The sequence below is a fragment of the Myotis brandtii genome, unplaced genomic scaffold, assembly GCF_000412655.1.
Source record: "Myotis brandtii unplaced genomic scaffold, ASM41265v1 scaffold49, whole genome shotgun sequence".
Taxonomy (NCBI): domain Eukaryota; kingdom Metazoa; phylum Chordata; class Mammalia; order Chiroptera; family Vespertilionidae; genus Myotis; species Myotis brandtii.
Genome location: NW_005368707.1, coordinates 7,208,079 through 7,234,479, shown reverse-complemented (window position 1 = coordinate 7,234,479; position 26,401 = coordinate 7,208,079). Strand labels below are relative to the sequence as shown.

The window sequence follows — 26,401 nt, the reverse complement described above, 5'->3', positions numbered from 1 at the left end:
TTGTCCGGGGGAGGCGGGAGGTTGTCGTTCCAGGTAAACAAGTCGGAGGCCACTAAGGAAATTAGCAAACAATGACACTTGGGGAGCCGGGAGCCCTCTTTGGTATTCCGCTCCCGTGGCCAGGTTGGGGGCTGGGGGAGAACTGCCTTTCATCAGGCCGAGCGCACACCGATCCCCACCGGTGGTTATGGGCTTGGGGTTGTTGTTGTTTTTTGCCCCCGAAGAGAAAGGAAGAGGGTGGAGGTGATTCTTTTAAGAACGAGAAAGAAGCTCAGGAGCCGTACAAGCCCATATAAGAATTGTCGATTTCCGAAATCGTTTCTAGGTACGTTATTGGAGTTGCAAAGGTATCTTAGAATAGATCACTTATCAGTCAGATAAGTATCATTTTTTTTTTTAAAAAAAAAAACCAGCCAGTTCCTGATGATTTAACAGGTGTGCACCGCAGTGTCTGGGCTTGGGCTGATTTTATCAGGGGAGGGGAAAGTTGAATACTATCATCATTGAACAGTGTGTTGAGTTACTTGGTAGAGTCTTTATTTTCCTGATTTCACTTAAAAGAAAACAACAACACAAAAACGGCCAGAACTTAAGTTAAGAACAGATGTAAAAAATGTCTATGGAAATGCATTGTGTCACTTTAAATGAGAGGCAGGTGACTTATTTTCATGGCAATGTCACAAGTTCTAATACTGAGTTTAGAACCACTCGGTTTAAATATCTTTGAATCAATTTGAGGCCAAAACCAAACCGCAGAACCTGTCCATTTTTCCTTGGTTGCGTTGTCTAACTTTGGTATCAGAGTAGAGAGCAAGGCAATTGTTTTAACAATCTGGGGAAGTCACAGATAAGCTGGTGAAAATTAGAGGGCAATTGCAAGCTAACCTGTCACATCAAATCAATAAAGCTTGCTTTCAGTTGGTCTGAAAATGGTTTTCTTACAGATTTTGAAGATCTGCTTGTATCTGTTTCCCCTGCTTTAGTTTGACACTTCTTAATGGAAGAGGTCTGAAATAGTTTTATGAATTCAAAATATTTGGCTCTGTCTTCTTTCTATGTACATTTTTTCCTAGCAGTGTTGATTACTCAGTCATTTGTACTTTAAAAATCTCTCCATGTATGATTGGCCTATTTGTCTGATTCATTCAGGAATGTAGGCTGCCTACTTATTTATGACCTCAGGGAACTTACTACTTTATCTTAAAAGTGAGAGTACTTCTGTAGACCTTGTCCTGTGAGCTTCAAGGCCATAGCAATAGCTGTTAAGAAGGAACTTCTCTTTGCTTACCTAGTTGATCCTACTTTTTTAGAAATAGATTGTGAAAGCACAGTAGCCTCTATAGAGAAACTTGTAAAATACTGTATTTTAAAGTTGACTGACATAGCAAGTTTTTCTTTTTTTTTTCTTTTTCCCCCTAAATTATGGGTCTGATTCTTATCTCTGCAGGTGCTTTTTAGAAAATAAACTATTGCATATTAAAGCACAGTAGCTGAATGCAGAAGACTCTCTTGTGTGAAAGATGGAAATCTTGCTTTCTTATTCCAATTATACTGTATTTGAAATAAGTCAGTATTTTTCCAGTGTGATTGCCTCTAAGCTGCTTAAAGGTGGGGATTTTTCTGGGTAAACTGAGAGTACCAGGTAATTAAAGCATACTGTTATTTATATGCTCATGAAAATGGGTTGTGGAGATCAATTTGGAACCCTCCCCTGGCCTACGATTGGGCACGGTTCTCTTTTCTCTATAAACATCCTTGTCATTTGAAAGAAAAGCAGCCTAGTAATTGGCATCTGTGGGCCAAATTACTCTGAAAACCATGTGGTCAAGCAAAGCTGTTTTCTAAAGTTAAAGTAATATTTCAAGTTTGTGTACTTCAGAGTAAGCAAAATCTTAAGGATTATTAGTAACTACAAATTCTGTGATTGACCGAGTTCTGGAAAATTGTATTTGTGAAATAAAGTATAGATTACCCACACTATATAGAATGAGATTCTAGTCTATATTGTTTGTTCATATTGTGTAGGTCATTAGAATTCTAATTTTTGGTTGTTTTCTCATCCCAGATTATCACCATGAGGTATATAAGATGTCAGAATTCAACAATGATGTCAATGGGGAGGCCAAAGAGACACAACCCATTTTTTTAGGTAGGTTCTTATGTCAGTTAATTCCTCGGTAAAGCAAGGTGGCCATTTGCAATTAGGGGAGGGGGGAAGGGATTGTGCCAGAATGGGAAATGTCTGCCATTGCTTAATGTATGACATTCTTTTCAAGACCTTTTATTTTACAGATTGCCAATATATCCCTTATTAACATTGGTAAAAGTTGTAATTTCAGACATAAATGTTTATTAGTGTCTACACACAGTGCTAATTATCACTCACTTCCAGAGCCAGATGCTGACGGTGCAGTTTTGTCGCTCTGTGCTCACCCCATTTACATTGCATATTCGCTGGCACGCTCCGCTGGCAATAGTTTGTGTAATTGGGGTATTACATCTTTGACATCTGGATAACAGAAATTCAATTTCCAGGAAGCCGCTATTTGTTTGGTTTTGCTCCTGCCTTGGGTGGGATAGAGGATTAATATGCTGTCTTATTATTATGTCCCTTCACCTTTCTGGCCTGGTTGCTAATCCTGCCATGACAAGATTAAATTAAATCTACAGTCAAAAAGCGTAAGGAAAATAAAAGTGTGATTGTCTGCCTAACCCCCTCTTGATAGTGCTAGTTATCATTGCGCAGCTCCTCATTTTCCTGGCTTTGTGTTCTTTTCATGACAACATTTGGGGTCAGAGACTGGCCATGCTTTGCTTTCACTGTCCTCATTCCTAGCGCAGCTCAGGGACAGAGAGCAAAAGCAGCATCTCTGAGACCTTTTGACAAATGCAGCTGCATGATGAATGAGTAGGTAGCCCCAAATGTTGCCACTCTTTCCATGTGCAGTTTTTGGCACCGAGCATGTGCAGTTCCTTATCTGCAGACCAGGAGCCCAAAATTAGGATGTTGCCTCTAGGAGTGAAGGACCCGAGAGTAAATGGTGGCATTTGGCTCTGACCTTGCCCATCCTGGACGCCTCTCCGCGGCTGGTAGGGGGAGGACTGGATGCTGTACAGTAAGGAAGCAGAGAATGGGGGCAAGTGTGGGCAAGAGTAATTAAAAGCAAAGGTCAGAATGGGGGAGAGTTGACAGAGTTTAAGGAAGCAGATTGCTGCTCAGACCCAGGGTGAGTAGTGCTACAAAGTAAAACAATGTGAAAGCCAGGTGGCTTAGTGGTCTGTCACCAGGATCTCTCTTTTTTGCTTTGAGGAAGAGAAAGGGTGGGTGACAAAGGACGGATAAATCAAACAGACACTTACTAGAGGTAAAATAGGAGGGACATAGCATTTCTTACACAAGCGATCATTGAAGGCACATGGATCTTTCCATGGAGAGAGAAGAGAATATTACTGAGGCCAGCATTGCTCTCAGCACCTGTTTACTATTAAGAGAACCAAAATTGAGAAGGTTAATAGTCAAGTAAAATGCTATGACCCAGAGAGAGAATATTCTTGAATTGTACTCTTTCCAGTTTCTTAAACTTAATCAGATGGAATTCTGTATTTTTGGTTCTCTCAACTTGATTGGTTAGAATTTTATATCTAGATACCACTCGATTTATCCATTTGAAATGAAGAATTTGCCTATTAGTAAAAAATTTACATTTATCATAAAAATGGAGCAGCATGCCTTTGGTTTAGTATGCTCCAGTGAAGCAGGCTTCCCCGCCCCCCGTCAGCTGTGTACTTGGAAAATAGTAAGGATGCTTTACAGTAGGTTAATTCTGGGTCTGAGAGAGTGGAGGATGAAGAACAAGAAGATACTAGTGCTCAAAATTCAGTAAAATGTACACTCTTGAAGGGGGAGTAATTGCTGCTTTCATTTTTCCTATCTTGAGTCTAGGAAGATAAGAGAACATCAGCGACAGACCAGGGTTGGGATAAGCTTTTCAAATTGGGCAGGAAGGCCTCAGACATCAGGAGACAAAAGACTGAACAGCATGAAAGTGTGCCTGGGTTACTTTTCAATCTTTCATTCATTCTGGTCAAGAATTGATATGGTTCCTAAAAAACATTTTTATTTTATCTTCAGGTCAATTTTTTAAGTGGAAAAGCAAGTGATTACACAAGCATAATTTCTAGGGCAATTGGGAATAGTTATGGATAGCATATAAAATTAAGAATTTTGTCGTTGACCTTGTTATAAAATGGACATTTGTTTTAGTTTGTAATTACTCTTCTGAAAACATAGAGTTAAATCATGTTTGTTTTGTAAGTCACCAGCATCTATCCATAATAGTACTACAGTATAGAGATTGGTGGGAGGTTTATGACATCCAAGGAAGTTTGTTAGCAAAACACCAGAAGAACTGTTTCACCCATAATGCAGCCCTAAAACATGGCCCTCAGGTTTCTGTTCAGCATTTTCTGTGTTCACACGTGTGTCATCCATGATGCTATCTGCACTTAAAAGATTAAAGGTCATGTCTTGGGGAAAGAGATTGCTCCAGAATTTTGCCGAGGTCCCCACAGGAAATCTATTTCTCTGCAATATTTTTAAGCTGTTGACTATGTAGGGCAGGGGTCCTCAAACTACGGCCCGTGGGCCACATGCAAGTACAAATATTGTATTTGTTCCCGTTTTGTTTTTTTACTTCAAAATAAGATATGTGCAGTGTGCATAGGAATTTGTTCATAGTTTTTTTTTAAACTATAGTCCGGCCCTCCAATGGTCTGAGGAACAGTGTACTGGCCCCCTGTTTAAAAAGTTTGAGGACCCCTGACGTAGGGTATCCGACATGGGAGGACAACTCAGTAGTGGGAATAGCTGGGCTGTGTGCTTTGGGAATCACACATTTTCGTGTGATAATAGGGCTAGCATAGGTCAGTTACTTTACCCTGAGCTCATTGACTTTGTCAAGTTGGCTGTGGTGGACTATTGTAATTCACTTTAATCAATTCAACAGGTGTTTGTAGGGAAAAACTATGAACTGAACACTTTTCTGAAATGGAAGTGGGTTTGGGGGTAACAAAATAAATGGATAGGACGGGGTCCCTGCTCTCAAGGATAAAAATCCAGTTGGGGAGATAGGACACAGTGAAGGAACAAGATTCAGTAGTCATAACACCTACAGTTGTTTGAGCACTTACTGTATGCACAGCCTTGAGTTGAGTACTTTATGAGAATGATGTCATTTCCTCTGAGAGCAAATCTGTAAGAGTCATTATCTTCCCGGTTTTGTAGATGAGACTTAGAGATGCTAGGTAGGCACTAGAGGTTTCAAATAGCAAATGCTATCGCTGGGATCCCCTGCAGGTCCGCCTGAGCTATAAACACCCCACTGTGCTACCTTCCTGTGCGACTGATAATTAAATGACAGTTGTGAACCATTAAGGCGATGGGCAAAAGCAGAGTTGGAAGGGAAGGATCCAGTTCAGGTTCTGGTGGAGCGTTACTGAGAGGCTAGACCTTGAACTATGGAAAGACTTGGATGGAGGGGATTTGGACAAGATTGCAGGTGGGAGGGGTGATGTGAGCCAGAGCAGAGGAAAAGGGTCATTATAACCAGACTTGAAGTGTGGGCTGCGCTTCGCAGTTCAGATCGTGCTTTCACATCTGCCGTCTCATGATTTTCACAGTGTTCTTGCAAGGTAGTTAGGGTGGGTGTTATCAGCCCTGCTACCCAGCAGAGGAAGCAAGCTCAGAGTTAAAGTGAGTTGCTCATAAACAGCAGAACCTGGAGCAAACCCAAATCTCCTGTCCAAAGATCTGTTTCCTCTAGCAAGTTGAGCCAGGCAAGTTCAAGGATCATTGAAGAAACCTTAGCTGGTAGCAAGGCACTTTTAGAAAGTATTTTAACGAGGCAGTTAATTAACTTATTATTCAGAACAATAACAGAAACACGTAATAAAATATCTTTGTTTACATTGAATGTTGGTTATTATTGTAGTATATAAATTTGAACTATTTTCCAAGTGTTCATTGTCAGTCATTTATTTACTTAACAAATTTTTTTTTGGTTGATCCTCACCCAAGGATATTTTTCCATTGATTTTTAGAGAGAGTGGAAGGGAAGGGGAGAGACAGAGAGAGATAACATCGATGTAAGAGAGAGACATCGATTGGTTGCCTCCAAGGCCGGGGATCAATTGAACCTGGAACCCTTCCCTTCAGTCAGTGGGACAACACTCTATCCACTGAGCCAAACCGGCGAGGGCGGCCCTGTTCTTTTTAATATTTGGTTCAGCTATACAACTTTTAGAAAATGAAGTACAGGTGTAGTAGCCATGCCAAGTGAGCCGGGTTGAGATCTCTGAACTTCAAAAAAAAAATACTTTTATTGATTTCAGAGAGGAAGGGAGATAGAGAGAGAGAAACATCAGGGATGAGACAGAATCATTGATGGGCCGCCTCCTGCATGTGCCCCCCCACTGGGGATCGAGCCCACAACCCGGTCATATGCCCTGACCAGGAATCGAACCATGAACTCCTGGTTCATAGGTCGATGCTCAACCACTGAGCCACACCTGGCCAGGCTAGATCTCCGAACTTTTGAGTCTGTTTTCAGTGGCTTTCCTGAGGACAGCTGCCCGCACAAGGGTCCCCAGAGTCTCCTAAAAAATGACACACTTGAAAAATTCCTTCCCACTTTTCCAAGTGAGACAATTAGGCCCTGATCACAGTGTGATTCTCCTTCCTGGGAAGTGGATGGGTCCATGTTTGGGGGGGGGGGGCTCTCCCCCTAGAGCCCACTTGCCTGGGTACCTTCCTGTTCTTGTTTGGCCTCAAAGGGCTCGGGAGCTGGGCCTCCTTCCAAGCTCTAATGTTTCCACTGTCTCTGTGGCTGGAGTTCTCAGAGTGGGAAGAAGCCTCAAATAAAATGAAGGTCCAAGCCTTAGCTGGCTTGCTTAGTTGGTTGCAGTGGTCGGCAAACTGTGGCTCGTGAGCCACATGTGGCTCTTTGGCCCCTTGAGTGTGGCTCTTCCACAAAATACCGACTTCTGCGCATGGGCCACGAAGTTTCAATCGCACTGTACATGCGCGCCTGCATGTGGTATTTTGCGGAAGAGACACACTCAAGGGGCCAAAGAGCTGCATGTGGCTCGCGAGCCACAGTTTGCTGACCACTGGTTGGTTGGAACATCGTCCTATACACCAAAGGATGCAGGCTCGAGCCCCGGTTGGGGTTACCGGAGGCAACGGATCAATGTTTTGCTCTTCTCTCATCTCTCTCTCTCCCTCTCTCTCTCTCTCTCTCTCTCTCTCCAGCAAAAAATATATGCTCTGGAAAGGATTTTAATAAAAAATGGAAGGTCCAATAGAGAGAAAAAGAAAGAACCTTCTTCCCGCCCCCCCTCCCCACGGCGCCCTCAAAAAAGCACATCATTTGGAAATAAGAGTGTTTCTTCTCTGCTTCTCTCTAAAGCTCCATGCTCAGCACCATGGCCTACTATGTCCCCATGTCCCTGACCTCTTTCATGTCAGTTCTCACCTTTTTTGGTGGTGGAGTGGAGGAGACAGAGCAGTAAGAGTGGCTCTTGAGGTTAGGAATGTGGCCAATAATAGTAGGTGTCATTTATGGAGAGCTAGCTGTGTGTCAGGCACTATGTTACCAACTTCCTGTATGTTGTCCCATTAATTGTCCCAAGAAAGTTATTATCATTTCCCATTTATGGGTGAGGAATTTGAGGAGTTCACACAGTTACTCAGTGACAGAACCAGGATAAAACCAGGGTTTGTCTGTCTCCAGAATCATGCCCTTAACCCCATGAAATGCTTTGTTTAATGCACTCCCCTGTGGAACCCCCAATATGTCAAACAGGTAAAAGAGGATGGGGCTGCTTGAAGCAGGTCGAGGAGACCCAGAGCACCTTGTATGATGTCTCACATTCCTCTGCCTCCCCATCCCTGCGGGCCTCTACAGAACTTGTAGGGTACCTTCATCACAATTTTAAAACCTCTATCTAGATTGTTTCCAAAGTTTCCTGCAGCACTAAAAGTATATCTGGTTGTACTATGGATCCAAAACATGGCTTCAAAATCATTCTAGGGTTAGCATACATTTTCTCCTTTAATAAAAGGATGTAAATCTTCATTTTTATGCCATCTGTTAACTTACTAACTAGTTACCTTGTAAATGAGAAGTCATGATAGCCCTCCATGTTTAGTTTTGCTTTATAAGTTTTTATTTTAGTTGTTTAAAAGGCATTTAGAGCTTCAAGAGTGATTTTTATATGCAATGTTGTTTTAAAGTTTGACTAATCTCATAAAACTGCAGTACTCTTCATTATAGGACAACCTGAAAGTCCATTGGATGTTCTTCAACACTACAGACAGGCTGGCTTTGGTCCCTTTTCACTTTGCCTATTTTTAAGAATCGGACCTATTGTTTTGGATTACTACCTGAGAATTTAATGAATTCACTCCTGGATGCAGGAGATAAGAAAACATTTAATTCATAACTTATATTAACCAATGTAGTAAAAAAAAAAAAATGAAGCCCCCCCCCCCCCCCACACACACACACACAGTGATTGCAAGCAAGTGAAAGATGAGAGAGCCTCTTGAGGAAACTTCAGCACTGATGGCATCTTTGAACATAAGTGCACAGATGAACCTGTTTCTGTCGTCACAGATGCAGACTTAGTCATTCTTAGATATTACTTACTGCCCAGAGTTTGGGAGGCATTTGCAGTTAGGCCTGTCTTACTAATCACTTAGTTAATATCACAACTACATCATAAGTTCTGTGTTGTATCTGTTACACAAATGGGTAGCTGAGCTCAGAGAGGGAAGTGATTTGCCCAAAGTCTCACAGTAATTAGTAGTTCCATCCAGTTCTTCACTCCTCACTATGTCAGAGCTGCCTCCAGTCCTGACCCCTCCCCTTCTAACCACGTGGACTGATCTTAATCATAACCCCCCATCCTCTCCCCAACAGAATGGAACTTCAGATGTGAAGGGGAACCATAGATAGAAAGAGAAGGGTGGACATGGGACAGCCCCGGGACCCATTTGGGAAGAGAGAACCTGAGGTTTGTTTAACATCTGTTGTATGCTGGGTACTTCCCATTCTGTATCTTATTTACCCTTTGCCCCAATTCTGAGAAGATACTGTTATGTCCATTTTCAGATGAAATGCCAGTGTGCCTAAGGTCAGATAGCTCGTAGATAGGAGCCTGGATTTGGACTTGGCTTGCTACATTTCTTTGTACTTGGCCATGCAGCCTTTGAGGAAGTGAAGTCCCACTCACCTCCCTCCTTTGCTGTTGGCTATTTCTAACCTTCTAGCCTTATTTCCCTCCTCCTCCTCACTAAAAACATTGGCTTGTGTCCAACTGGTCTCTCATCACTCCTTCCTGAAGCATCTTTCCTGTTCTCACCTTGGTGCCTTTCACCATCTAAGTTTCTCCCATGTCTTACCCCAGTCTGCACTTCATCTATTACAAACCTGTCTCTCCTATCAGTCTTTAAAGCCCAATTCAAACATTATCCAGGAGCCATTTCAGGTTATAAAGCATAGTAGAGAGAAGTCAGGTTTAAAGTCAGAAAACCTTGGTTGGGATCTCAGGTGAACAGGTAATAACACCTTGGACAAAACTCTTGAAGGTTTTATCTTCTATGATAGTAACATTGGCCCTACCCCCTCATCAGCTTTCCCTACAGCATATAGGAAATCCTAGGTGGTAAGACACTTTTTCAAAGTAGAAAATGCTATATTCTTGTTATTATCCCCTTCTCTTTCTTCTTCTGAGTTGGAAGGTATCAAGAAAAAGTTCAAATCTTTGTTACCTAAATGCATGAATATATTGGACTATGTTGTATAGCATTCTGAAGATTTGTTTTAAAATATACTGCTATGTTGAGACTTTAATGACGTTTAGTGAGCCAAGCTACAATATGCTGTATTTAACTGGAAGAAGCTTTATAAAGATACTCAACTAACATAGAAATTTGGGGTTTCTGATGTTGATTTGTGAGATTCAACTTGAAATCTTTTTGAAAGCTAGCTCCATGTTGAAAAGCAAAATTGAAAAATAGCATATGCTCTGTCGGTTCAGAATTCTGCTATAATATTGAGGTGCTTAACATAATATTGGCCTGTTTATAACTTGATTTTGGCATTGTCTAGTTCTCCCATCCACAGGAGGCAAGCATTTCTTAAATTTCCCATCTTAATGTAAGAAAACAAAGCCATGCATTAACCAAGATAACTTGGCAGAAGTCACGTTTGCGTGGGAACAGTCCCTGCATACAGCTGCACAGAGTGGGGCCTGCTCCCCAAGGCAGTGTCTTGAGGGACAGCTGCCTCCTTCTGTCTCTCACAAAGGCTGGTGTGGCTTAGCCCCAGCCCGTGATGGATACCTGTGCTGTATTGTGATAGTTTGCTTTTCCTTCACCAATCTTGACCAAAGCATTAAAAAATCCCCACGAAGGACAGACTCTAAGGAGATATGTTAACAATTTAGCCTTTCTGGTTCCCATGGGAATATGGATTTTTACTTTTGGAAGAGAATAACATGGCCATCTATAAGATAAAATAAAGATGTGGGAACAGTGTGTTTTGCATCTTAAGGTTAAAAATAGATCTAGGAGTTTACATGGCAAGTCTGTTATTCTTATAAGTCAGCAGATGATTGGAGAGAACATTCCCCGGAAAGGTGTGTAACAGCAGTGGCAGGGGTGGGCTGTGGGTGGGGAGAGGAGCAGACGGAACCTGCAGTGGTTTATCCCGCTGCCTTTATCCTCCTGGTGCACGTGCACGACTCTGAGGGTTGCTCTCCTGCCTGAGCTTCTTGGTTGTCTGTGGCTTTCAGATTAGGACCCGGACTCGTAGGCATAACCAATAAGACCGTGCTTGCACTGCCACCTGTCTACTTGGAGCTTTCCTGTGACACTTCCCTTCTGCCTGCTGGGCTTCAGCCACACCTAACCTCTTTTCTTGCCTGCAGGGGCCCTACTTCCTCTCTTTAGACCAGTCACTTTCTCACCCAGTGGCTGCACATGCCACCTCCTCTGTTTGGATACCACACTTGCGCCTTCCTCCCTCTCCTTTTCTTGGTCCTCTGTTAATCCCTAAAGTCTCCAAGTTGAGGTAATCTCCTCCAGGTAGTCTTCTCTGATTCCCTCTCACCTGCCCTTCCACAGATCCTGAGCATGTCTCTCACAGAGTGTATTACATACCTCTGTCACTGGGTTGGAAACTCCAAAGATCATCTCAGTGTCCACACTGCCCAGCACCATGTTGGTCACATAACAAACATCAATAGATGCTCAGTGAATGAGTGAGGAGTCCAACTTTCAATTTAAAATAAAGTGGCCAAGTCATCCATTTTTAAACTTTATTATCCAACTCTTATCTCTAAGCTCCCACCCTGTCTTTCAAGGTGAAAATTTATACATCCTCTTACTAGCTAACTGGACCTCACAAATCAGGAGTAAAATATGTCAACACTGACAAGGGAATGTTTCTTTTTCATCACGTATTTTTTCTTTTTCATTTGGTTAATGGCAGACCCTTTCTGCCATGGAGCTCTGAAATAGGATGCACCAATGTGCCCTCGTGTGCCAGCCCCGCTAGGGCCTTGCAGACTCCCTGCACGAAGCGTAGGTGCCTCTGGACTATCACAGTACTGTGGTCCTGGCATCTGCTCTGCTGGCCTCTGCCTAAGGGTCCTTTATATCCCTCAGGTCTTAGCTTGAATTCCTGTAGGACAAGACCTTGAGTTTACTGTGTTCTTAGTGCACAATACTTGGCACAGAGTAGACTCTGAATAAGTAATTTTGAATAAATTAGTGAGTACCATTTAAAACATCTTAAAATTGCCCTGGCTGGTATGGCTTAGTTGGTTCTGTTGTCTCAAGCACCAAAAAGATTTGCCATTGCTATCTGAGTGGAACGGTCTGTTGAGTTGGGACAGTCTTGTGCAGGACTGTCACACATTGCAGAAGGTCTTGATTCCAGCCTCTGAGTATTGGCAGCATGTATATATATATATATATGTATGTATACATATATATATATATGTATGTGTGTATATAAACACATATATACACACATATATGTATACATACACACATATATACACACACACACACATATATATATACATATATATACACACACACACACACACACAAATAAATGTTGGGAGCATGCATCTAGTCATTGTGACAATCAAAAATACCCCTACATATGTGAGCTAGAGCATGGTCCTTAGGAAGCCAAGGTTGTGGGGTCATTTAGCTTTGAATACCAAAAAAAGCGATTGCATTGCCATAGACCTGAGACTCTTCCCTCATGTGTTGTCTCTCAGATGCCCGCATGACTGGGGAATAAAGGAGAGACTGTGATGGATCAGTTGACCCCATCACTATACCCAAAAGAGAGAGATCAAAGGGCACATTCCATTCATGGTCAGGTTATTGTACCTCCTTTCTATACAAAGACAGCTTATTACATGCACATTTGAACATATATTATAAAATCATTAAGAAGTTTGGACAGATTTTATTTCAGTATTCCAGACAATCAGTATCCTTATTTGTAATAATCCATAAAATTATTTTTTTAGTATTGCCTATTTTTTTCAAACGTGTACAAATATACTGTGCTATTTGAATTCCATGGGTTTTACAATGTTTTTTTTTTTTACTTGGAAATCAAATTTTATATCTGAAAGGTTAATGGAGAAAACTAATTATGCTATCTGGTAACCAAATGTGTGATGAGACATTTGTCTCTGTAATTAACAGCAAGGAACTTTTATAGTTTCATAAAATTGAATGCTACATAGGATATTCTGTGAGCATTTGTTTGGACGAGGTGTCCAAAACAGAGATGTTTATGGATGATATAAAGTTGAACCGAAATGTAATGCAGGTGCCTGTGCATCTCCCAGCATTTCTCATTGTTGAAATGGAAGCCAGAAGATTAATAACTTTAGTTTGTCATGATAAAATAAGTAATGTGTTCTTGGAACAGTGGTACAGCACATAAGTTACTCAGTAATTCCAAGAATTTATTCTGTTCCAGGAATAATATCTTTAACAATTTATTTCTACGGAAGAAGTTGATGCAACATAATAGCCTATGAAGTTGCTTGTGTGGCTAATGGAATTATATCTCAAATACGACTTTATACCTACATATAAAATGTAAAAAACCCCTAAAAAATGCAAGGTCAAGGTACAACATAAAAGTAAAAAGTCAGGAGATGCAAAAGTTAAAGTTCTTCTGTGAACATTAATTCATTCTCATTGCACATATATAATTTTTCAATTACTAGCAAGACTTTAATGGGCACCTTCGTAAGTACTGCATGAAATACGGTTCAGGAAAAGTTGCTACAGGAATGTTAGCTTCAGCATTCTATAAGTCTGCTGTTCCACTGTTTATTCTGGAAGAGAGAACATGATGCCTGGAGCAACAGCAGATGTGTGGCCCAGACCTGGTGTCTTCCTCTGGTTTATGTTGGTCATTTTAGGCAAGCGACTTAGTCTTCTCCTTTGTCAAATGGGAGAAACAACTTCCTATCTATCCTCTTTGATGAACTGAGAAGACAATGATGAGACATGCTCCTTTGGGAAAGCTTTCATAAGAAGACATGATGAATCTAGGCAGCATGTGGCCTCTGCTTGCCACCACCACACAATTCCATAGAAATGAGAAATTCTTTCAGAGGTGTCACAGGTGTTGGTTTATGTCTTGCACATTATTGGTTTTTGCACATAGTTTTTTTTTCTTTTGCTTTCCTCAACTGTGGCTTCCTGTCATATCTGATACTAGAATTAACTTATTCTTGTATTAATTTTGTAGGTATTTATTGAGTAGCCATTAGTGGCAGGCTAGGACGATTTAAAGCCTACTAGGTTGTCACAAAATAAAATTAAGGATTCAACGGGAACGTGGAATGGGGGGCCTCCCTAGGCCTGGGGATTAATGGATATGACCCTTGAGAACATGGCATTTAAGCTGAGTCTTGAAGGATAAGTCTAGGGTTGGGGTTGAGGATGTGTGTGAATCCAGAAAGTGAGAGCACTTCTGAGACCTTGCTATATGTAAAGCAGAGGGCCCTCTGGCTGTCCAGTCTAATTGTCATGATGTGAGGCCTGGGTACTGGTATTTTAAAGTTGTCCCCATGATCCAAATGTGCAGCCAGACCTGAGAGCCACTAATTTAGGATAAGGCGGGATGTAGCCAGAGCCAAGGCTGCAGAAAGAGGCGAGGGAGTCCTGATGCGGAGGGCCACTGGGTAAGCCGGGTGGGGAGCAGGGCTCCAGCCTGAGTTGTTGGCATTCTGCTGAGGTAAGTCATGTACTGAGATTTGCATGTTTGAAAGATCACTCTGACTTCAGGGGGAAGCAACACTGAAGGCCTTTGGCAGTAGCCCCATCAAATGATAATGGGAGAATGGAGAGAAATAGAAGGATTCCAAGTAATTCAGAAACTATAATAAACAGAACTCGGGGATTGTCTGGGAAAGGGAGAGGGGGAGAGAGGTATATCCACTGTTTCTGGCTTGGACAGCAGAGTAGGTGCTATTTATTAAGGCTTGTAAATGATGGTCATAAAATAAATTTTGAGCCTTGGCTGGGTGTCTCTGTTGGTGGAGCGTCGTCCAGTCCACCAACAGGTTTGATTCCCGGTCAGGGTACATCCTAGGTGTGGGTTCAATCGCTGGTCGGGGCACATACGGGAGGCAACCAATCGATGTTTCTCTCTTTGTGTCTCTCTAAAATCAGTACATATATCATCGCATGAGAATTTTAAAAAAATACATTTTGAACATAATTTTAAGGTTGCTTTTAAATGTCCAAGTGGGCTGTCCAGTGGGCAATTGGATGTACAGGTCTGGAGCCTCGAAGTGGGGTCAGGACTAGAGTCCACACATAGAGAGAGAGTCACTGGAGCCAGGAGAGAGGACCCAGAAAGAGACTGGAGGGCAGAGTCCTGAAAATCTTTGATATTTAAGGCAATGCTTTTCACAACAGTTGTTGAACAATGTTTGGATTGATCCCAGTGTTTCCCTAGTAAAATGATGCTGCAGTAAGTATCCTTGTACATATGTCATGGATACTTGTTTGGCTATTTCTATAGGATAAATTCCTCCAAGTGGGATTGCTGAATTTCTCTCCGAAAAAGTTCTCTACCAACAGCGTATGAAAGTGACTATAATCCTACACTTTCACCAAAAATGGCTTTATGAATCTATGGTCTTTGCCAAATTAATAGACAAAGAATTTCATATTATTTAATTTTATTACATTGATAATTAGGGAGGCTAAGAGGTTTAAACTGCTTATTTCTCTTATAAATTACATGTTCATGCCGAAACTGGTTTGGCTCAGTGGATAGAGCGTCGGCCTGCGGACTGAAAGGTCCCAGGTTCGATTCCGGTCAAGGGCATGTACCTGGGTTGCGGGCACATCCCTTCCTCTCTGTAAAAAAATCAATAAAATATATTAAAAAATAAAAAATAAATAAATAAATAAATTACATGTTCATATCCTTTGTCCATTTTTCCATTGTTAGTATTTGTCTTCTTTGAATTATAACACCTCTCCTCTATATTTGGGATTTTAACTCTTTGGCCCTGTTATTCCTGAACAGTAAGTACTTGAAGTGGTGGCTTCTGACCTAGTCATTTAATGATGAGTTACACATGAAAGGAACATTCGGTAGGGCAACCATGTTATAATTATTATAAAATAAAAGTTAGTTGTCCATGATATAAGAACATTTGGAGGAGGGATAGTAGATACACTGAATTGGTTGGGTAGTTCTAGCTGTGTCATACTGTTCATTCTCTTATGAAAAACCTCCATTGATATCCTGTTATTTTCAAGATAAAGTAAAATCATCATCAGAGTCCTTCTGACTTTGACTTTGCCCATTCAGTGCCTTTACTTCGACAAAGCTTATTCACCATCACCCTCTTTGTTTTCCTCTGCCCTCAGGCTTTGTTCAGTGTTACACCCTTTTTCCAAAACGGCCCATGGAAATGCTGACCATCTTTTATTGACTAACTCAAATCTTACCATCTTCCTGAAGCAGGCTATCATCCTCGCAGTTTCAATGCTCTCTTCCTCTCTGATTTCTGAAACACTCGTAATTTACGCAATGCCCAAAGAAGTTATTATATATCCTCTTGATTTGCCTGTTCTGTTATGGGAACAGGCACGTGTATTCCTAGAAGGTGTAGCTGGGGGACATTTAAAAGCCTGACTTAAAAGCAGCAGCCCTTTGCTTTCTATGACAGTCCAGCCCACCCTTCCATTGGCCAGTGCTTCTTAACCGGCAGGTGTGTAACTGGTGCCCTGTGTTGTTTCATGGGCTACGGGAATCTGCACATCTTGGTGCTTAGAGAGCAGAGTATAATATTTGCATTAATTTTTAAAGATAAAACAAAGACATCAAAGAAAATTGTTCTTTATTCCCCTCTCAGGACGTTGCCCCCAAACTTCTCATGGATGTTTATTTTTCTTTGTAAGTGTTCTTTGAGGAGCAGCTTGACAGCCCATTTCAATCACTGGTCCTTGACTCATTTCCAGGTATTTCTCTGCTCCTTGGGCCCTTCATACAGGTCTCAAAGTTTTTTAGCCCCTTTTGCTTTGAAGACCTATTTTCCAACTAGGATCCATTCCCTCTTGTACCTGTCCTGGCCTGGCTTCACGTTCTCGGCCTGCTTAAAGTGCTCCAGCCTCCCTCCCTGACAGCAGGCAGCCCGTACTGGGTAAGCCTGCCCATGTGTTTGAAGAGAGGCATTGTATTCTTAGAATTATTTGTGCATTCATTTGTCTTCCATGTTAGACTGCAAACCCCTGAAGGGGAGAGCCTGTGTTTCTTTTTCTTTTTTGTCACAGTATCTTACATTTAGTAGTAGTACAATGAATATTTATTGAATGGATGAATGAACCGAATATTATCTAAATAGATTTGAAAGGAATTTGGTTGTCCTTTAAATGAAAATGCCATGTATACATTGGCCTACTTCTGCTCTCTAGCTATAACTTTCAGTTTAACAGTGCTCTCAAACCCGTGGCAATGAATTTGCAGTCTAGATGCTCGTAATCATAGTATTTGATCCAACCAACTAAATGATTCCTTAGCCACTTTTTTGCCTCTTTCGTTCTCAGTGACATTTAGACTATGTTGTACAGCACACTTGGAATTCTTGAATGTATTGCAGGCTTTGATTCAGGAATGTGTGTTCTAGCATGTTCTCTTCAGCAGAACGGTGCTCCTCTTCATTTATTGGGATTTTGCTTAACATTGCATTGGGAAAGAAAGGTCTCATTTAGAAACCATTACCCTGTTCTACAAACTAATGCTTTTCAGACCATTTTTGCTGAGTTAGAATCCCAGTCTTGTCTCATAAGCAGGGCTGTTGTCCGTAAGGGCGGCCAGGTGGGTCCTTGATAGCATCTGTGTGTCAACATGGGTTTGGAATCAGCGTGCCAACTCCAGGTCCTCTCATAGCACTGAGTCTTCAGATTCCTTTGCTTGTGGACACATTGGCTGAGATTTCTGGCGAAGGCTCCCGCTCAGGCATGAGGACCCTGTCTCCTTTCTCCTGCTTCTCCTCTTGCTATCATGTGACGGGCTGTAGTTCGGTTTCTACCCCATGGCTCCATGTCAACTTCTAGTATTTGAGAGGAGATATTTGAACCATTTAATACAAATCCTCATTATCGTAGTATTTCTCGCTGATACACTCAACTTTTTGTGCTTATTTTAGCATGTCAGTACTTGAAAAATGTAAGGAGTTTTAAAGCATTCTTTTTTTTTAAAGTAGATTCACAGGGTGTGCAATCATCACCACTATCTGTTTCCAAAACTTTTTCCTCATCCCAATCAGAAAAGCATTCTTATTGTCACTTCTGCACATCTTCTCAGGTGCTCCACTCGGTTTCTAGTATTTGTGAACTGGAAGGGCCCAGCTCTTTAAGATCATATGTTGCCCAGCCTACTTACTGCCTGGAAGCCACAGTTTCAATCAATTTTTTCCTTGTTGGTACAGAACAGCGTCCTACCCATAATAACCCATAGTGTACTTGAAGATAATTAAGTCATTCAGTAGCTATTTATTTCTCAGTGAAACAACTCATTTCCTTTAATCTTTCCTTGTTCCTTTAATCTTTTTGTTGACTTTTTCATTATCTCCTTAAGATTCTCAGCAGCCTCTTTAAAATAATACAGAACCAGACAAGATACTATAATAAAGTCGACCAATACTGAATATAGTGGAGGAATTGTCCCTTGGATTTTTAAGATTCTGCCAGTCTGTCTGTTGAGGTGGGTTTCCGACCGAGTGTAAGTGTGGTGCCTCTGGGTGAAGGATTGGGTGTCGGGTCAGGAAAGCAAGGAGTTGGAGATGATCTGTACTGACTACGGCGATTGCTGCTTGTCACAGAGATAGGAAGTCAGGAGGGGGAGGTTGACTCACTTTGCCAGCCTTGAAACAAATGAGGTCACAGCTTTTTAAATATTGAAATGGGGGTATTAAGCTCTCCTCATGTTGGATTAATAAGAAATCTGTATCTCCATATAAGATGTCTTTTCACCCCCTGAATTGTTAGTGATCCAGGGCCTCTCAGTTCAGAAACTAGCTACTACTGGTAGTAGTAGTAGTAGTAGTAGTAGCAACTACTACTGATAATAGTTTTAGAGTGCTACTTCATCAGCAGCTGCAGGTACCACACAACTGTATTTCTAATTGCCTGCTCATCATTTAAAGTTTCCTTGTCAAAACTAGACTCATTCTATCCTGCTCTCCTACAATCTTTTTTTCTAATTTTCTGACTGGTATTAGTATCCATCAGTCACCCCAGTTAGAAATGTTGGAGTTATCTTTAGTAGATTCTTACTCTTTACCACCCCGACCCCCAGCCCAGTGTCCCGTTAATCACCAGGTCTGCGCGATGAAATTTCTTAAGTGTCTCTCTCTCCAGTCCCACCCCCAGCATCCTGGTACAGACCTCACCTCACTCATGTAACCTTTAACAATAATGTTCTAACTGGTTTTCTCTCCTACACCACTTCACCATAGTTTTTCCAGAATTGTTCATCTAAAGGATAGATCTGATTATTTACTATCCTTATATTAAAAGAGATAATGAATTTAAAATTACTCAGAGTAATAGCCCGATATCTCCAGTGTAAAATCACTCTTCCTTCGGCTGGCAGGTAAGGCCCTTAATGAGATGACCTTCCTATATGTTTCAACTTCATCACCTGCCACTGCCCCTTAAGAATCTTAAATTCCAGTGCACAGAACTGCAGGAAGAAGAGCAGGAGATGGTACAACTCTGTGGCATCGACTTCGACAAGTCCAAGCTTCCTCCTGGGGTGGGAAGAATGACATTTTGGGAAGCCACCCTTCCCAGCCCCAGGGGAATGGGAGGTGAATAGCTTTCATGCAGGGGCTGCCGGGAAAGAAGGCTCCTCAGGGCAGGTATGTCAGCTCTAGCAAGAAAGCAGAGTCATCTGCAAATAGTCCAGCATTTTGCTCACTAGAGTTCTGGGGCCACAGTTAAAAGAGGTAGGGATCAGCAGGCTGGGAAAAATCAGGCCCATTTCTCAGGATGAATATAAATGGATTTAGGTAAAAGATGTTGAGAAATTTGGGTGCCTTTTAATTTGTACCAGATGATCTTTATATCTCTGGGGCCTAGGAGCCGTTTAATAATTGTTTGTTGGACAATTTATTTCTGCTACTTTTTTACTCCATTCTGTGAAGATACTGTTTGTTTATAACATTAGTATTACATTGAATTCTACTGGATTCATTTCAGTTCTGGTCAGCCATTTCTTTTATTCACTTAAGAAAGGTTTACTGATGAATACCTACTATGCATCAACACTAGTTCATTTATAAGGCAGAGATATGATGGCTGTTCTTCGTGAGCCTTCTAAGAAGACATACATAGATGGACATATGATCTTTACATTCAACCACTCACTTTTTGTATGTTGCCATCTTTTTCTTTTATAATCCCAGACCATGAATAATCAATCATGTTCTGTGTGGTATATCTTTCTCTCCTGGCCAAGTGAAGGGAGATCCTATATGATGACTCCTCTATTACAAGACTCTGTGTATTTAACCCTTTGAGTGCCAACCAATATCCTAGGAACTATGCTAAAATTGCCAAGGCATTTTTGCTGATTTTACAGCAGTTTAGGAAAAAAATTATGAATTGCAAGTAAATGAAGTTACATATTCAAAAACTTAAGGAAACCTTTACTACATTTGTTTTCATCTTTGACATATAATATTTGCTGATTGTATTATAAAATACTAGTAGAAAAAAATTTGAACAAAACATGTAATGTTAAAATAGAGGGACACCCTTCTCCAATATCTTCCACAAAATCGTCATCTTCACAGCAAGAATTGACATATTTAGCAATATCATCATCACTAATGAAAGCAGACTTAGAACTGGACGCCATTTCGAAGCTTTAGGGCTACAAAATCTGAGTAAACTTCATAAAATCGTAGTACCTGTAAAAAATTAGGTAGATAAATGCCAGTGGTCAATTTTAGAACTACAAACATTCGGCATCATAAGTAATCTGCACTTAGGTGCCATCTGTCAATAAAGAGTGAACTACTAGCATCTAATAGTGATACTGCAGGAGGAGCGCGATAGCGCTCCCAGCACTTTTGGCGAAAGACAGGAGGTACGCCATCACGCTCCCCGGCACTCTAGGGGTTAATAAATTCTTTGTGTGAAGGAAAGTGATCTGGTAGAGTCTTGAAATTTAGGGAAGGGTAGAATTCAGCCTGCAATCTTTTTTAGAACTTGTCCAAGGAGCACAGTTACTAAACTCTCAACAGGATTTCAGTTAAGGTTGTTTTACCTATAAAGGGAGCCACATTGGGTGCTGGATCCAGTTTAGTAAGATTTTTTTGTTTGTTTTTCTAGAAAGATTCCGCCTCTTAGAGTTGAGTGTAAGCAAAGACATAGCGAGGTTTGGAAAGAAATCAGGAAAGTGAATAGATTTCTGTATGGAATCACACTTCTTTGGATAGCCCATGGCCCCTAACAGCTTCCTCTCCCTGGCATTTATCCCTGGACGATATGTTGACTAATTAGAACTGGAAAGACAGTAGAGGGCGGCTAATGCTTCAAATATCAATCTCTTACATACCTTGCACCATTTTTTAAAAATCAAAGAACTTGGGCTCCCTCAATTGAAAAACAAACATACAACTTGGGCTCCAGTAATACCGACCAGACCTGCCCAGGCCCCACCCCAGCAACTGGGGGCTGAACTTCTGCGGGCTCACTCACCTGCAGTCAATTTATGTGGGTGGACTCAGCTTTTTTGGTCATCCCTACCTACAACCTTCAGGTCTCCTTTCTGACCCTCTGTTATTTCTGTCCCAAATATGCAAGGAGACACTGCCAGAGCCCATGTGTACTCAGGCACTAGGACCTGTCCCCACAGGTGGTATTTTCAGGGTCGCTCCCTGCTTCTTTGGCTAAAGGTAGGACAATTCAGTTACCCCAGAAATCATTCATACACATCCAGTCGTCCGTAGGGACACCCAGCCTGTCTCCTCTAAGAAGCTGTCCCCCAGTAAGCCCTTCTTCCACCTTCCCCACAGTCTCTTCACTTTCCTCTCATTGGCATCTGCATTTTTCTAGTTTTTGCCCTTTAAAAGGTCCTCGCAGTCAGGTAGACTGTGGCTCTCTGCAGAGTGAAGTCCATCGGGGGGGCCTTGGCCGCTTCTGTCCTTCACAGCACTCTTTCTTCCTCCGTGGTGCCCCAGGTCCCGATTTGTTGTTTGATTTTTGTTTTTACTTTGGAAGAAATGTTTTTAAATGTTGCAGGGGCAGCCCACAACCAGAATCTCCCTTTCCACTTTTCCCTTCTTTCTTTTCTTTTTTTAAAAATATATTTTATTGAATTTATTACAGAGAGGAAGGGAGAGGGATAGAGAGTTAGAAACATCGATGAGAGAGAAACATCGATCAGCTGCCTCCTGCACACCCCCTATTGGGGATGTGCCTGCAACCAAGGTACATGCCCTTGACTGGAATCGAACCTGGGACCCTTCAGTCCGCAGGCCGACGCTCTATCCACTGAGCCAAACCAGTCAGGGCCACTTGTCTCTTCTTTCCTCCACTCAACCCGCATCAGGAATCTGGTCTTCCACAGAGTATGCAAAACTCACATTGTATTTCAGTCTTGTGATTTTCAGAGGTATAACTTCGGGAACTAGGAGACTAAGGTCCTGACAAAGCAGATGTGCTCTTAGAAAGTTCCATATTCCTCCGGACTTCCCCCTTCCCCTCTGGCAGTGCTTTATCATAGCATTCGATCTCCAGAGCAGAGGTGGAACCTTTGAGAAGACAGTAGCCCTTGTGCTGGGATGTGCAGGGCTCCTGTGGAGAAGCAAGCTGGCACTGACTCAAGCAGGGAGAGAGTGGCCTCGCCATGCAGCTCCTGCCAGGGAACCGGGAGGGAGGGGAGTGGCAGCCACCAGGCAGTGCCAGCGAAGACCAGTGCTGCAGCCTTTGGTGGGTGCACAATGTCCCCGATCTAGAAGATCGAGGACAAGACCCCTGCAGGAAAGAAGCTTCTTCTTGCCCAAACCACGCTGCTAGCTAGCCAGGAAAGTATGTGTCTGGGTGCTGGAACTAACGACCACATTCGCCTGTAGATTTATCTTCCAGAATTCCTCCAGGAGCTCCTCCAGACACACCCTGTTCTAGACATCTTGAAGAGGTCGTAAATTCTGCTGGCTGCGTCATTTAAATCGTGCTTGGTCATTCTCATAAGATCTGGAATATGATTTATTGTTTCTATACTGTGATCTTTACAGGCGTTTGATATAAAAATGGTTCTATTACAAATTAAAATTTCTCCTCTCAAGCATATGGCAGCACATAACAATACTGTAAGTTTGGAAATCTATGTAATGTCTGTGTTCACCCATGTTAGATATTAAAAGTAGAATTAATATTCTTATTGCCATTTTAAAAAAGGAAGATACTTATTTCCAAATAGTACATAAAAGTTTCCTTAAACCCCTGGACATCACTGGGCTGAGTCCCAGTTCTAGGGGCATCTCCCTGTGAGTTGGGCTGAGAAAGACAAAACCTCCTCCTGTGCTCGATGTCTCTCTGCTCCTGCACTGTCACCTCTGAGGGTGATGTCTCCACCGACCGTGTCCTACTGGCACTCCTGCTGTGCCAACAGCCTCAAAAAGCTCTGCATCTCAACCGGTGCCACACATTCTCCCTGGTGTCTGCACCTCACTGCCGCCAGGTTAGTGGATGGCTGCAGCAGCTCCAAGCAGGGGATTTCAGGCTTGTAGTCCCATCCTCCCATCTTCTGCCTCAGCTGCTTTCTTGTGATGCCGTCACCCAGAAAACACTCCCAAGAAGGAATTTAAAGTGTGCCCCAGATGAAAAGCACTCAAGAAATCTTTTACCATAAGAAAATTTGTCCAGAAAGAGATTAAACTGAGACGCACCAGGAATATAATCGGTTTCTTCGGGCCATAGCCAATTTCCTTGCCTTTAATTTTTATGGATTACTTAGTATCTAAAAGCTTGTATCTGGAAGCAGGAATCTTTGCCATTTCCAGAGAAGGGGTGGTGGCATTTTTGATAGTGCACTATTTTTTCTTTTGCTAATTTACAGTGCTCTCTTTTGCCCTGTTCCCATTAGGAGGTGAAAGCATGGAAATTAAAAAACAAATTACAGGAATGAGAAGATTACTGAATGACAGCACTGGGAGGATCTATCAGCGTGTTGGCAAGGAAGGAGAGAAGTTAAAAGAAGAACCCCAGGATTTGGACTCCGTCTGGCCTCAGCGTTTGAACTCCTCTGTTGAGGCCCCACAGAGCCTCCACCCTTCTTCTCGGGGTGCTTGGAGTGAGTTCCCAGCCCAGAGTCAGTTCTCAGGGCAGTCTGGCCCTCGCTCGAGAACCTTCCAGAGTCAGCCCCACACTGCTGGGAGCTCCAATGGTAGGTATTGCTGTTAGACATTCAGAATGTCCTTATGGGGGGTTGTCTGAATGTTGTTTTATTCCTAAATGTTCACTTAAGGTTTTCAATAGGTTCTTGGCAACTGCAACTTTTAAGCATAAGAAATGAAATCAATTTTACCATAGACTAATGTAAACAAGAGTTAAATTCCTACGACCTATTTCTTACAGTGGTCAGTGCACCTCATAGCGACTGATTGACCTGTCAACTGTCTGCCCCCTAGTGGTCAGTGCACATCATAGTGAGCGGTTGAGTGGCCTTAGCATATCATTAGCATATTATGCTTTGATTGGTTGAATGGATGACCGGACGACTGTACACTTAGCATATTAGGCTTTGTTATATAGGATGACATTCTTTCATGACCTGTTGTACATTAAACCCTCCCTAAATCAGCTGCCTTAGCTCAGTTATTTCAAAAGACAGGGAAGACATAGTGGAAAAGTTGCAGACCATAGAATACCAGAATTGAGAAGCAGGGAAGACTGGGGGTTCTATAGTAGAAGTGGTGATTTCTTAGTAGAGATGTTAGCCCATCATTGTTGATGGGTCAATATTGTCACAAAAGACTGAACATTAGGGCAGAAAGAGCCCCCTTTTGTCATTAAAAGAAGCTTCCTGGTCATATGGTGTATTATTCATATATCCTCTTGCTGACATTGTTGCTTTTCTTCAGAGGAATCATAGCTAAAGGGAGGACTGATAACATAGCACCCTAGTACCTTCATTTTAACTTCACATTCCAGCTACTGAACCAAATGATTCATAGTTCATAACTTGTTTCATTAGAGTTGAAATGTAGCCCTTTAAAGTAACATTTTCTTAATTTAAATATCTAATTGTTTAGAAAAAAATCAGTGGGAGTGTTTCAAAGCTTAAGGGAAAAATGGATGATTTTTTTCAGTCATGTTCATTTCTATCCATTGATATTGGATGTAACTTGTTCTATAAATTATGTATAGATGTGCTGTTCTCTAGTTCAGTTCACACAAAGAAAACAAGGAAAAGTAATGCATTTTTCCTTTCCTTGAAAGTAAAGGATTTTTTTAATCTATTATCTTCAAGATTAAGAGAACTGTTTTGATTGTTGTTTTTTAAACACAATTCCCAGTAACCAGTTCAGATGCATGAAAAGCCATCCTGAGACACTGCTGATGAGATAGCAGGGGACCCCACGAGATGTACTGGTGTCTTCTGTTTCCCTCAATATTACATAAGTCAGTATCAGATTCACAGGCTGGCATGCCTCCAGGTTGGAGAGAGATGACTCTTGAAAGACTCCTCCATAAAAATAAAAAGGCAGTTCTCTTTCAAATTAGAAAATGATTTATAACACACTGAAAAGAGTTGGTTTGTCCTCTAAAAAGGATAAAGACAGTACTTAAAATAGTGACTAGGCATATTCTACAAGGCCCTCCTGATTCTTCAGCCATGGAAGAAACGAGAAGAGAAATAAGATGCCCTCAGGTGTGAATAGAGTTAGTACATCTCACATCAGTACGTTTTGGGCTCACAGAGTTTGGTTTCCAGTACACAACAAGGAAGTGCATTTACTTTGGAAAATATTATGTTAAAAGCTACAAACATAAATTCCCTCATATTCATTTGAAAATAGAGCTTTTATGTTTATTTTCATATTATTATATATAACTGTGACTGGTATGTCATTAAAATTATTTGCAATTTTAAGGTGTTATAACATCTCAGTTTGCTACAACTTTGAATGTAAATAATTATGCTATTCCAAACATTAAGTTATCTTTAGGTATTTCATGGTTTTGCTGTAGTGAATTTTTCTTTTGTATCCACATGTAATAGGATTTAAATTACATACAATGTATAATAAAAGATATAACTGACCAAAACCTATCTTAGAACTTACTCTTCCACCCATGAAAAAACCCAAAATGATAGTAGTGTCTTATACAGTCCATTTTATGGTAGTGGGTTGGATACTGATGCAGAGGGAACGCCACTGAAACAGTGATTTTCCAAATGTTCCATTTTATTCTAAGGAGAATAAAATTAATTTTTTTACCTCTAAGGGAAACAGAATAGGATTGATATTTTAAGGGAAATGTATTAGATTTAAGCAGTTAAAATAGTCTAAAATGAGGGAAATCTAAGGAATGGGAATGGAGAGAGAAACCAAGATGGCGGCATAGGTAAACACCGGAGATTGCTGCCGCAAACAACCACTTCAAAAATACAACTAAAAGACGGAACGGACATCACCCAGAACCACAGGAAGGCTGGCTGAGGAGAGATTCTTCAACTAGAAGGAAAGAGAACAGCATACCGAGGCTCAGAGGAGGCGCAGTGTGGAAAATACTCAGGTGCGGAGGTGC

At 41.5% G+C, this 26,401-nt stretch overlaps 1 protein-coding gene across 11 annotated transcripts in view; it reads left to right on the top strand.

Annotated features, from left to right (window-relative positions):
- The first annotated feature begins 12 nt into the window (after positions 1 to 12).
- The window catches only part of BEND7 (BEN domain containing 7), an 80,512-nt gene continuing 54,123 nt past the window's right edge, over positions 13 to 26,401 (top strand). For 4 of the 11 annotated variants that reach the window (XM_005876587.2, XM_005876589.2, XM_014548012.1 and 1 more), the window contains exons 1-3: positions 1,583 to 1,608; positions 2,066 to 2,149; positions 23,733 to 24,032. In XM_005876587.2, coding sequence (XP_005876649.2) covers positions 2,089 to 2,149; positions 23,733 to 24,032 — 361 coding nt within the window. In that variant the 5' untranslated portion in view covers positions 1,583 to 1,608; positions 2,066 to 2,088. The other 7 variants (XM_005876593.2, XM_005876594.2, XM_014548010.1 and 4 more) reach the window with 6 other exon arrangements.